A 13,231-nucleotide genomic window follows, 5' to 3' on the forward strand; every position below is an offset into this window, starting at 1 on the left:
ACTTTTAGTATTCACATGCACATTACCACATTTCCTACCTAAATTAATTGCATTGCTTTAATAAAAGCATTGTGCTAATTGTAGGAATCATCTCATTAAATCCTCACACCAACCCTATGATGTACGTTCTAGTATTACCACCTTACAGCCAGGAAACTGGGGCATAATATGTTAGGTAACTTACTTTGTATCATGGAGCCAGTAACATGCAAACCCGTTCTCCTACCTCCAGAGCCCACTCACTACACTACACTAAGTTGGTTTTACTAATTGTGACACAATCATTTTCTTTGTCTTGTTACATTTCATCAGATGCTCTAAGATTGTATATGACCTTTGCACAAGTTTGTTAAGTTATCCCACCAAATAATATTTAATAAATGATTATATGTGCAAGTAAGTTCCCATTTTCAAAAGGATACAAGCTAAAGTATTTTACCTTTACTAAGAACGGGTAAGAAGACTGAAAATGTTCTGAATCTTGTTAGTAGAATTTAATCAAATAGTTAACGTGGACAAGTTCTACCTTATAAAAGAATCATAGCTAATAAAAGCAGAAAGAATGAGAAAATTAGCAAAGTCAATGATCTGGACAATGTCATGAAATATTGCTAAATTACCCGGTGAAAAATAGATGGATTACATCAACTCAATGATCTTAAGTGATGTGAAATAGAGTGACTAGCACCACCTATGACACATTTTTTTTTTACTGGAATAAAAAGAACCCAAATCTAATCAAGCCTCTAGCTCTATCAGTCTACAGAAAATTGGAGGGATATACCTACATGTTTAAATGACCCCAGGATACAGTCATCTTAATCCACAATGCTGGGACATTCTATAAGACAGCACCCAGGTCCTTCAACAAATAACAAAACAGAACCAAAAAAATAGGGGGACTGTTATTGATTTCAAAGGATTATAAGACATAGTAATCAAATAGAATGTATAGACTTTATTTGAATCCTGATTTGAACAAGCCAACTGCAAAAAAAAAAAAAAAGATTTCTTAGATAATCAGAAAATATCAGTGGATATTAAGAAATTATTAATATTGTTGGGCAAAGAAATGATAATGTGGTAACACTAAAAGAGCTCCGTGTCTAATAGCAATCACACAAAAGAATTTACGGAACAAATGTAAAGGCTGATATCTATTTTAAAGTACTCCGGGGGGGCGGGGGGTGAAGGGGAAGGACTAGAAAGGGAAAGCTGAATTAAGAATGACAGAATGTTGATTTTGTTGAAACTGAATGATGGGTAGGCATATCAGGGTTCATTATTCAATTCCTTCTATTTTTGAGTAGTTTTGGAAATTTCCTAAATATACTGAGGAATAATGTGTGTATCTTGGTTGGATCCCAATTCAAACAAACCAATTGTAAAAGGGCATCCTGAGACACCTGGAAAACCTTGAACACAGTCTGGATTTAGATTATATTAAGGAATTAATAATTTTGTTGAGTGTGACTATAGTATAGTGGTCAATATTCAAGTCCCTATTTAGTAGAGATATACTGAAGGTTCTTAAGGAAAAAATTAGAAAATATCTGAGATTTGCTTACAGAAATTCATATGACATTTAGGATTTGCTTTAAAATAACCCAACAAAAATAAAACGTGTAAGGAAATAAATGAAAAAAAAATGGCAGAGTGCTGACAACTGCATATAATAATTAATATAACTATTCAAGACAATTACTTAGTTTACTATAATGTAAACTCTATGTATATTTGAAAAATTCCATGTAAAAAATTTTTTAAAGTATGACCTCTAATACGGCCTAAGAAAATAGGCTTTTTATTTTATTTTATTTTCTGAGGTTGAAAGACCTATAAATGTGGGGTTTTTTTTAAGAATGACATTATTTTGGCACAAAAAAAAGTATAAATTAAAAATATGTTCAGATAATTGTGAGAATGAAGGACATGGTCATTAGAAGATTGAAAAATTGGTAGGGAACATAGTAGGCACTCAATAAATGTTTCTGAGTGAATGATACTCTATAAACCTTTTTTTCCTCTTTTAGTATCTAGGAATTTTCAAAATCTAAATTTCCATAACACTATATTCAATGAATTTAAAGTTTTCTAATTTTGATATATTTTGAAAATTAAACTTTATAGCAAAGAAAATCTTTATCATAATAAAATCACTATCTACAATTTAACTCTACTGTTCATTGTACAGATCAAGATGATGAGACCCAGAACAACAAAGGACATCTCTATTTACACTCAAAACATTTACCTACTTCATAAGACCCGAATTCTTCTTACTAAATGGTCCGATGGTTTTAAACATCAGTTCCACAACTCCATTTTTCCCTAAGGATACTGAATTCACAGCTGGGAGGGGAAGAAAAAATTTTAAATGATTTTAAAAACTCGGTAAGTAGGAATGTACGTATATACTTGGTGAAACATAGTCAAAATATATATTAATTGTTCAGTAAATATAACGCATGTTCCCTCATCCACCTTAGCCAATCACTTAAAGGTATATTTTTTTTTACTTTATTTTTAGGGGAAATTGCAGGAAATTCTGAAAAAAGTTATAGAAAACAATAAAATGTTACTTCTGAAAAAATACTTTTAAGTTGCTTCATTTGTTTCTTCAAAAACTCTATTAAATACCAGGTCATAGGGATTGAAAGACAAAAATAAAGAACAGTTTACAGGAGAATGACAGTAATAGTAAACAAATCAATACTAAATTACTTGTTAAATAGGTGAAGAGTTACAGGCTATTTAGCTCACAACAGTGAGGAGTCCCTAATTCTTAGTGAAACAGAAGGCATTTCTGGAGAAATGGATATCTGGGCTCAGTCTTTTTCTTTTTTTAATCCTCACCCAAGGATATTTTTCCATTGATTTTGAGAGAGAGTGGAAGAGAGAGGGAAAGACAGAGAGAAACATGGATGTGAGAGAAACACATCTATTGGTTGCCTCCTGCACGCACCCTGACCAGGGCCCAGGCCTGGGAGGAGCCTGAAACCAAAGTACATGCCCTTGACCAGAATCAAACCCGGGACCCTTTGGTCCACAGGGCTCTGGGCTCAGTCTTTACAAATGAGGAGGAGGAGTTAGCTAGGATATGAGTTGCAGTAAGGGGCGGAAGTGGCTGTGGAATATCTCTGGAGACAGGAACACAGATAGTCAATGAACACAATGGGTATGAGCAGTTAAACATATAGTATCAGACAAAAGCATTCTAATGAGAAGATGAGCTGGGTAAAGCAAATTATTATCCTAAAAGTTGTTCATTCTTTCAACCATAGGAAAGTACCCCCCCCCCCCCCCCCACCGCCAGCAAAAAAGCAACACACATTTATTGGAAAATAATAGATAAAAAACATTGTGTGTGAAATAGTACCAACAGATAGTAAATCAACAAAACATACATTTTAATAATGTATGGATAAAAGCTAGAAGAATGTACACTAAAATTTTTATAGTGCAAATACGGTTGTTTTAAAATAAGATCTGCATTTTGAATACAGGTCAGCCTCACAGCACGCTGGGGAAGGCACGTTGGAGAGACATCAGGAGGCTGCGTGCGAGGTGGCAGGTGATGAGGACCTGGATTAACAGCTGCAGCAGGGGAAAGGTCCCACACAGAAGATGCAAACCATTACCTACTCAGAAAATTGTGCCGAACATTTTCAGCTCTGAACAAATATTATTTTAAAGTTATAGGTAAGCCATTTACTAGCCTTCTAGTGGTTAATTCAATAAAATGCCACCAAAAATGTAACTCCTAAAGTTCTGTATGCTGATTTTAATTTCCTCTGCATCTGTTTAGTATTCCATTACCCCTTCTATTTTTGTCTGTGCTGTCTTGCTTCTTCCTTAATTGCAGTATTCAGTGGTTTATTTTATTTATTTTTAATCCAACTGTTTTCTTTTTTTGGATCAGCTGGAGGTTTTTTATTTTCTACATGTGTGTGTTTTTTTCCTTTACTATTTCATTCCTCTTCTTTTCTTGTGTTTTTGTTCTGTTCCTAACTTCTTTGGTTAGATATCCAATTCATTCATTTATTTATGTTCTTTTTAATTATATGTGTTAATTACTTGTGTTCAGAACTAGATTCCTCTGAGCCCACCTTTAGCCGCATTGTCAAAGCAGATAGATATACACACATAATACATAAATATGTATGTATGTATGAATAAATAATAAGAGTAATATGCAAATTGACTGTCACTCCAACACACAAGATGGCTGCCCCCATGTGGACACAAGATGGCCAGCAGGGGAAGGCAGTTGTGGGTGATCAGGCCAGCAGGGGAGGGCAGTTGGGAGGAACCAGGCCTGCAAGGGAGGGCAGTTGGGGGCAATCAAGCCTGCAGGGGAGGGCAGTTAGGGGTGAGCAGGCCGGCAGAGGAGGGAAGTTGGGGGTGACTGGGCCTGCAGGGAAGGGAAGTTGGGGGGGACCCAGGCCTGCAGGGGAGAGCAGTTGGGGGCAATGAGGCTGGCAGGGGAGGGCAGTTAGGGGTGACTGGGTCAGCAGGGGAGGGCAGTTGGGGGGGGCCAGGCCTGTAGGGGAGGGCAGTTAGGGGTGACCAGGCCTGCAGGGGAGGGCAGTTAGGGGTGACCAGGCCAGCAGGGGAGGGCAGTTAGGGGCAAACAGGCTGGCAGGGGAGCAGTTAGGCATCAATCACGCTGGTAGGGGAGTGGTTAGGGGGTGATCAGGCTGGCAGGCAGAAGCAGTTAGGGGCAATCAGGAAGGCAGGCAGGCGAGCAGTTGGGAGCCAGCAGTCCTGGATTGTGAGAGGAATGTCCCAGATTGGGGAGGGTGCAGGCTGGGCTGAGGGACACACACCCCTGTGCACGAATTTCGTGCACCGGGCCTCTTGTGTATGTATAAATACACACACATACATATGCAGACACATATCTACCACTTTGATTATTTTACAGTGATAATCTATAAGAACATGTACTCTATAATTTCAATTTCAGATGTTTTATTAACCACCCCAATTCCATAATCAAGGAATAGAAAGAACCTTATGGGTTTGGGATCTAGTAAGAGTGAGAAGGAGAAAGAGAGACAGAGACAGGGAGGGACAGAGACAAGGAAGGAGAGAGGGAGAGAGGGAGAGAGGAAGAAAGAGAGAGAGGGGGGAAAAGAGAGGTAGAGAGAGAGAGAGAGAGAGAGAGAGAGAGAGAGAGAGAGAGAGATACTTCATCTAAGGTTATCTCTTGGTAATCCCTCTTCTTTCCAGTTCCCTCGGGGGCTCCTGTACTACTTATTTGCTGTTCTGCTACTTCCCTACTGATTGCTGAAGGTAATTAGCTCCAGGTGACTATGCTACCACTTGCCTTCCTTCTCAGCTTTCCTCTCATCTGTGAAAACCCAAATAGGCACGGCCGTTTTCCAGCTGCAAATACCCTCACATTCTTCCACATATTTCCCACGAGCTGCCTACTCCCCCCCCCCCCCCTCACTACAAGCTTTTACAAATTGGAGGAATTCATGACAATTCTCAAGATTTTGCCAATTCTCCTTCTTACCCCATATCACTTCTGTGGTGGTGCGGCTAGGCATTATAAAAAGCCATATTAAATATTCTCTTTATCTTGTCCACAAATTTTAGAGAGTTATGGAGTTAAGATACTTTTAAATTTTCATTTTTCTGTAACTTCAAAACACTGAGTTAACTAAAAACTACTCTGAAATACTCACAGTTTGCAGAATATACTCGTAAGAGCTGAAGACACGGCAAAACCAGGCGATGATTCTGCAAATTCTGTTTGACCAAATTCAGGGTTATATTCAGAGTTCCATTAATTCTAGCTTTCACGCCAAATTTTTTGTCTGTTTATAAAAAATTAACACAGTGTACTTATATGTAACTTGGAGTGAAATAAAAATGTCATAAAGCAATGAAATTTTAAAAACTTATATTATGAAGTTATATTACAAATGTAAAGTTGACCTGAAATATCTAAAATTATAATCATTTTCTCGTATGATTTTAAAAGTACTCCTTATATGTCCTAGCTCAGTGGTCGGCAAACTCATTAATTAACAGAGCCAAATATCAACAGTACAACGACTGAAATTTCTTTTGAGAGCCAAATTTTTTAAACTTAAACTTCTTCTAACGCCACTTCTTCAAAACAGACTCACCCAGGCCGTGGTATTTTGTGGAAGAGCCACACTCAAGGGGCCAAAAAGCCGCATGTGGCTCACGAGCTGCAGTTGGCTGACCACGGACCTAGCTGGTTTGGCTCAGTGGAGAGCGTGTCAGCCTGTGAACCAAAAGGTCCCAGGTTCGATTCTGGTCAAGGGCATGCATCTTGGTTGCAGGTTCCCTGACCCTGCTTGGGGCTTGTGCAGTAGGCAACCAATCGATATGTTTCTCTCACATCGATGTTTCTCTCTGTCTTTCTTTCACTCTCTCTCAAAATCAATGGAAAAATATCCTCGGGTGAGGATTTAAAAAAAAGTACTCCTTATATAGCCCTGGACCGTTTTGCTCAGTGGTTAGAGTGTCGCCCCGTACACCAAAGGGTCACAGGTTCTATTCCTAGTCAAGCTGTATACACATACATACATACTCTTTAGAATAAGCATTTAACCAAATACTTCAAAGTGTCAAACCTATATGTATGTCATAAGGCAATGGCAGAACTCAGAAATCATTATTTGAAGAGTTTAGGGGATCATTTTCATCTCTGTGCAGATAGACAACTATAAACTGAAATTAGGTTCTATTCAAAGGATTACTTTTTTTATTAACCTAAATCAGCTTCTTTGTTTCATATTCTGTGTTTTCTCAATTTTTGTAATACTTTGCATGCCTTGTTACAATAATCAATCTTACAACTTTTTATCACACACACACCAAGACACACTTGTGATTTTGACATATTTTTCTTCTTTTTCCCACCACATGCAATGCAATTCCTCAAGAATTTATCAGGATCCTCAATTCTTTTTAGGTCATTAATTGGCTTTGGAAAGAATTCCATGGCTTAAGACCAAGAAAAAGGGTAGCATTCCAGATTTAAAATTTTACCAGTATCAAGGCACAGAGAAGCCATGTCACAAAGATGCTTTTAGGTTTGATAATCATACAAGTGCAATCCTTACCTTTCGGTCCAATCTTTGCAAGAATAGAATGAATCTGCACCATTAACTCCTCATTTGGGGGAGATTCTTTGCTGGCATTCATGAGTAACTGTAACAATATTTGTGAACCACCTTTGGCAACTAAGAAACTAGCTCTTCGACCTCCACCTAAAAGAAAAAATTTTTTGTTTAAACAGCAAATCTTCCCATAACATACCAAATATTACAACTTTTAGCATTCAAAAAATATTTAAAGTGAAGACTTCTGAAATAAAAAAAAAATCAAAATAAAATTTTGTTTTATTTCATTTGTTGTATTTAGAAAACAGTACAGAGAGTAACTGCAAGTGATGCCAAAATTCTATGTTCAGGATTCCAGTTTAAGGAATACTGAAAAATAACAAAAACAAGCAACAACAAGAATATGACATACCAGTTTCCAAATTCCAATACTCAGAATAGCCTCTATATGAGTATCAGAAAATTCCTCATAAAGTACACATAACACATTATTGATCACTATTTACAAACAGGAATTAGACCAAAAAAAAAAAAAAAACTTACCAGCTGACACCAGCTCAACAAGAATGCTTAAGATATTAAGTGTAGTTTGAAGATCTTTCGTGTTCTGAAATAAATAGTTTATTTGCTTTATTAAACCATTGTAAATCTATAATTCCCAAACTTTTTCTATTCCTGTTGGGAACTATCTATATTTTACAGATGACCTTTCCAATTTCTCTAAGAACAAATGTAATGAGGTTTCCACTATTCTCACTTATCACTTCAGTTTCTTCTTGCCCTTAAAATTTTTTACAAATAATCTGTGCTATTACTTTCTTAGTATCAATATTATTACAAGAGGAATTAATTGGGTATCTGAATTTATCATGATCTGCCCAATAAAGCAATAAAAATAAGTGAATCAAAATATAAAGGCACTACAATGTATATATGGTAACTACCTAGTCACCTAGCTCCCCTCTCAGAAGGCAACTGTGTTATCGGTTCCATGTATCCAGACAAAGAAAATATGCAGATATTTAAAAAAAATCCAGCCCTGACTGGTTTGGCTCAGTGGATAGAGCATCGTCCTCCGGACTGAAGGGTCCCAGGTTCGATTCCGGTCAGGGGCAGGTACCTTGCGGGCACATCCCCAGTGGGAGGTGTGCAGGAGGCAGCTGATGGGTGTTTCTCTCTCATCAATGTTTCTCTCTATTCCTCTCCCTTCCTCTCTGTAAAAAATCAATAAAATACATTTTTTAAATCCATGTAAATATACATGTGTATACAGATTTATTTCTCCAAATAGCATTACCCTACATAGATATTGTATTGTAAACTGATATTTTTACATATCAATAGTTTCTTCATCTTTTTAAGGCCTACAGAAAGTATTCCACTACATGGCTAAACCATTGTTTATGTAACCAATCACCTATCAATGAGATTTTTTTTTCCAATGTGATTTTTAAAAATCCTTTGCTATTAAAAAATTGCAAAAGACATATGTAATACTTTCAACAACAAAGATGTAAAAGCAAAATAAATAAATAATAAATAAAGTTATTTGGCATTAAAAAATTGCAACAAACACTACATATATTTACATGGAATCAATTACAGCTACATGTAGGATAAATTCCTGGAATTTCTGGGTCAAAGAATATGAGTATTTTGATGGATATAACTACATAGTAAACTGCTCTTCATGGAGCAATTTACACTCCCACCAGCAATGGAGAAGATTAACTATTTCCCAAAGTCTGGACAACCAATCTAATAAAAAAAAAAAAGTTTAAATATTACACTTGGTTACATTTCTCTTATTAAAAGCAATGGCTGGCCCAGCCTGCGTGGCTCAGTGGTTGAGCATCGACCTAGGAGGTCATGGTTCGATTCCAGGTCGAGTCATATGCCCGGGGGTTTCGGGCTCAATCCCCAGTAGGGGGCATGCAGTAGGCAACCGATCAATGATTCTCTCTCATCACTGATGTTTTTATCTCTCTCTCCCTCTCCCTTCCTTTCTGAAATCAATTAATATATATATATATAAAAGGCAATGGCTGAATGGACAAAAAACAAAACAGACACACAGAGCAGAAGCATGGCCTATTTAAAGAACCACCACACCCCCAGTGTAGAGAACTTTACAGTGTTATACAGAGGAATCTCAGAATTACTGTGCATCAGTGACTGGCATGGGACTCTTACTCTTTCTCTTTCCAAAAGGAAATGAGTGTCTCCACTTCATATTTTAGCTCACAGACTGATAGAACCAAAAAGCTCCATCCAGACCAGATGGAGGACTGTACATAACCAGAGACCCTTGTTTTGGCATTGGAGATATTAACTGGACCACTGTCTCATTGGGGAGGAATTTGGAATGAGAGGGACAGATGTTTGTTAAAGAGAAGAATGGATTGTGTTCAGCGAACTGATTTCATCTTCTTCCTTAGGTACAGAGCTACACCGTATTTCCCAGCCCTTTTGTAATTGAGTTTGAGCAATGCGACTGAGCTCAGGCTATTGGAACCTGAATGGAAGTTGCACTATTATCTTTAGGCCTTATCTAGACAAATCTCCCAAATGTAATTCATCACCTCCCACCTCTGCTGACCTCAATAATTTGTGACATGAGCAAATAGGGAGAAAAAACAATGATGCTCTATCTCAAGTGCAATTTGTGTTTCTTTTTCTAGGAACTGTCTGTTCATAACCTTTACACATTTTTCTATTGGGTAGACTTCTTCCCTTACAAATTTGTGGAAGTTCTTTATATGTTAAAGAAATTATATGAGTTGAAATCTTTTTTCTTCAGTTTGCCAAGTGTCTATGATGTTTTTTCCCCATGCGTTTTTGTTAATATAGTTGAATTTATCAACCTTTTCTTTTATGGCTCCTGTTTCTTTTTTTCATACTTAGAAAAGCCTTCCCTGTGCCAAGATTATTAAAAATTCTTCTCATTATTTCCTCGAGTATTCTGGTTTTCTTTTCCATGCTTAAATATTTGCTTGATATGGAATTTATTTTGGTGTAGGAAGTAAGGATCTAACATTATACTCTTCTGCATGGCTACCAATTTGTCCCAGTTCCACTTATTAAGCAATCCCCCTACCCCTCACTAATCTGAAATGCTACCATTGATTAAGTAGTACTAAATTCCCATAAGCATTTTTAACTTAATTTGGATCTTCTATTCTATTCCACTGATGTCTATCTAGTTCCCACCCACAATTTCTAAACTTCCTGAATTACTGAAGTTTTATAATGTTCTCTGATATTTGGTGGGGCTAGTCTTTTCTCATTTATTTTTCAGAGATATCCTTTCTATTCTTATTTTCCCACTGAACTATAGAAAAAAAAGTTAGTATTTTTATCGAGATTGCTTTAAACTAACAGATCAATTTAAAATAACAACTTTATGTCATTTTTGACAGGAAGTAACTCCTATCAAAAAACATAAAATCACACCGTTCTTTTTTTTCCAGCTATTTTGAAATATAATTTGATATATAACATTATGTAAGTTTAAGGTATACAATGGTACTTACCCTCTGTTCTTAATAAAATATAAAATAATGATTCTGAATATATCCGGCTGATCTACCCAAAACTTTCACACTGGCATAGAAATTTAATTATTATCAATATAATATAGTTATTCTACCAATATATGTAGTAAACTAAATCAAAAATATGTCAGCTGACATAACAAAATAAATGAGGATTTCCAATGCCAATAATTTATATTAAGCTAAAGACTTATTTCCAGCTAATGCTTTAATTTCTATTACCAATTAGAGTGGCATGTAAAGATTTAAAATGGGGTTATCATTATCATAGGGTAATATATTTAGAGGTTTGCCTAATATATATTAGAATGTTTATATAACCATTCCAAATGTTAATCTAAAACATAAAACAAACTTCCATTCGTTGGCTTTACCTCTAGGATAAAAATGTTATACTGCATATACTATTTTTTTCTTCAGTACTGATTGATACTAATAGTTACATAATTAAAGCCTGTAAATGCTTTACCTCTAATGTTGAGAGCAGAACTTCCATTCCTGTAGAACCTTTGGCTGTCATTTCTCTCCTTATTTTTTCTGAAAAGTGAAAATATATAAATATATATATATCTTCTAAAACATTCAAAAAAGTATATATCATTTTATTATACAGCTAACATAGAATAAACAAGTCTCCACTGGTTCAGTAAACATTCTAAATTGGTTCTTACATGATCTTCCCTCTGATGCTGCTAATTCTACTCTCTGTAGACTTTCCTTACCCTTCAGCACAGCTCCTAGTAGGGACTAGGTGAATCCCTGTCTGTCCATCTGTAACCTTAAAATCATTATCACAGTACAGGCACCAGAACTGGAGGTGAAGAGGCAGTGGTAATGGAAGGCCTCTATCATCTTTATGGCCAGAATTAGAAAATATTTAATCAAATTGGTGAAAACAGAAACCTAGTGCCATTTTAAATGGTTTTGTTGTTTTTTTTTATTGATTTCAGAGAGAGAGAGGGAGAGAGAGACAGAAACATCAATGATGAGAGAGAATCATCGATCAGCTGCCTGCTACACATCCCCCACTGGGGGTTGAGCCCACAACCCAGGCATCTGCCCTTGACCGGAATCGAACCTGGGACCCTTCAGTCCACAGGCCGACGTTCTATCTACTGAGCCAAACCGGCTAGGGCAATGCTTTGTTTTCGTTGGTGTTTTGTTTTGAGGATGATACAGTGAATATACCTGGTACACTTATCTTTGCACTAATACAATGAACATCCTTATACATCTGCCTTAGTTGATAAGCATAATATTTCCAAAGGCTAGAATCTAGTACAACCACTTTCTGAATTAAAAGGTGCAGGTATTTTAGATTTTGCTAGAAACAAATACATTCTATTATTGACCTCTCCTGGGTTTTGGGGTGCTGTCACCTACCCCCTAAACACAGGGGTTACATAGGAGGATATTATCAAAAAATTAAGGGTCTATGACCACAAAGAAAGATTAATAGATACTGAGATCCTGGACACTGTAAATGCCTGCTAAATATCTTATTTCAATGACCTAAACCTCCAGAATAATGAAATAATAAAAAATTAATTAAAATATTAATTGTGAATTGTCTGGACCTTCATTTTAACAGAATGCCTTCAGTGTCATCCTATCTAATAAAAGAGTGATATGCAAATTAACCATCACTCTACTACACCCACAAGCCACGCCCACCATAAAACAAACTTCCAAACAGCCAATCTGGAGCGAATATGCAAATTAACCCAACCAAGATGGCTGTGGCCATGGAGAGAGCAGGAGGCTTGGGTTTCCCCGGCAATGAAGGAAGCCAAGCTTTCCACACACCCTGGCCGGCCCAGGCCTCCACTCAAGGCTACAAAGTTTCAATTGTAGAAGATAAATAAGTCCCAGATACCAGGGCCTCCGCTTGGGTCGCCGGGCGCATGGCCAGCCTGCAAACTACCATAGGCCCCTCGCCCAGGCCACCCCACACCCCAAGGGAACCCCCACCCTGATCCGGGACACCCTTCAGGGCAAACTAGCTGGCCCTCACCCGTGCACCAGGCCTCTATCCTATCTAATAAAAGAGTAATATGCAGATTGACCATCACTCCAACACACAAGATGGCTGCCCCCATGTGGACAAAGATGGCTGCCCCCATGTGGACACAAGATGTCCACCACAAGATGGCCAACAGGGGAGGGCAGTTGGGAGGGACCAGGCCTGCAAGGGAGGGCAGTTAGGGGTGACCAGGCTGGCAGAGGAGGGAAGTTGGGGGTGACCGGGCCTGCAGGGGAGGGTAGTTGGGGGGGACCCAGGCCTGCAGAGGAGAGCAGTTGGGGGGGACAAGGCCTGCAGGGGAGGGCAGTTGGGGGTGACCAGGCCTGCAGGGGAGGGCAGTTAGGGGTGACCAGGCCTGCAGGGGAGGGCAGTTAGGGGCAAACAGGCTGGCAGAGGAGCAGTTAGGCATCAATCAGGCTGGCAGGGGAGTGGTCAGGGGGTGATCAGGTGGCAGGCAGAAGCGGTTAGGGGCAATCAGGAAGGCAGGCAGGTGTGCAGTTGGGAGCCAGCAGTTCTGGATTGTAAGAGGGATGTCTGACTGCCCG

At 38.0% G+C, this 13,231-nt stretch overlaps 1 protein-coding gene across 7 annotated transcripts in view; it reads right to left on the reverse strand.

Annotated features, from left to right (window-relative positions):
- The window catches only part of AGTPBP1 (ATP/GTP binding carboxypeptidase 1), a 105,515-nt gene that overhangs the window by 64,655 nt on the left and 27,629 nt on the right, over window positions 1-13,231 (reverse strand). For 6 of the 7 annotated variants that reach the window (XM_080668552.1, XM_080668554.1, XM_080668550.1 and 3 more), the window contains exons 4-8: window positions 11,133-11,200; window positions 7,653-7,716; window positions 7,110-7,256; window positions 5,697-5,828; window positions 2,259-2,352 (exon numbers count right to left, since the gene is read on the reverse strand). In XM_080668552.1, coding sequence (XP_080524678.1) covers window positions 2,259-2,352; window positions 5,697-5,828; window positions 7,110-7,256; window positions 7,653-7,716; window positions 11,133-11,200 — 505 coding nt within the window. The remainder of the gene's footprint in view (window positions 1-2,258; window positions 2,353-5,696; window positions 5,829-7,109; window positions 7,257-7,652; window positions 7,717-11,132; window positions 11,201-13,231) is intronic. The other variant, XM_080668553.1, reaches the window with a different exon arrangement.

The sequence above is a fragment of the Plecotus auritus genome (assembly GCF_963455305.1).
Source record: "Plecotus auritus genome assembly, chromosome: 5".
Lineage (NCBI taxonomy): Eukaryota > Metazoa > Chordata > Mammalia > Chiroptera > Vespertilionidae > Plecotus > Plecotus auritus.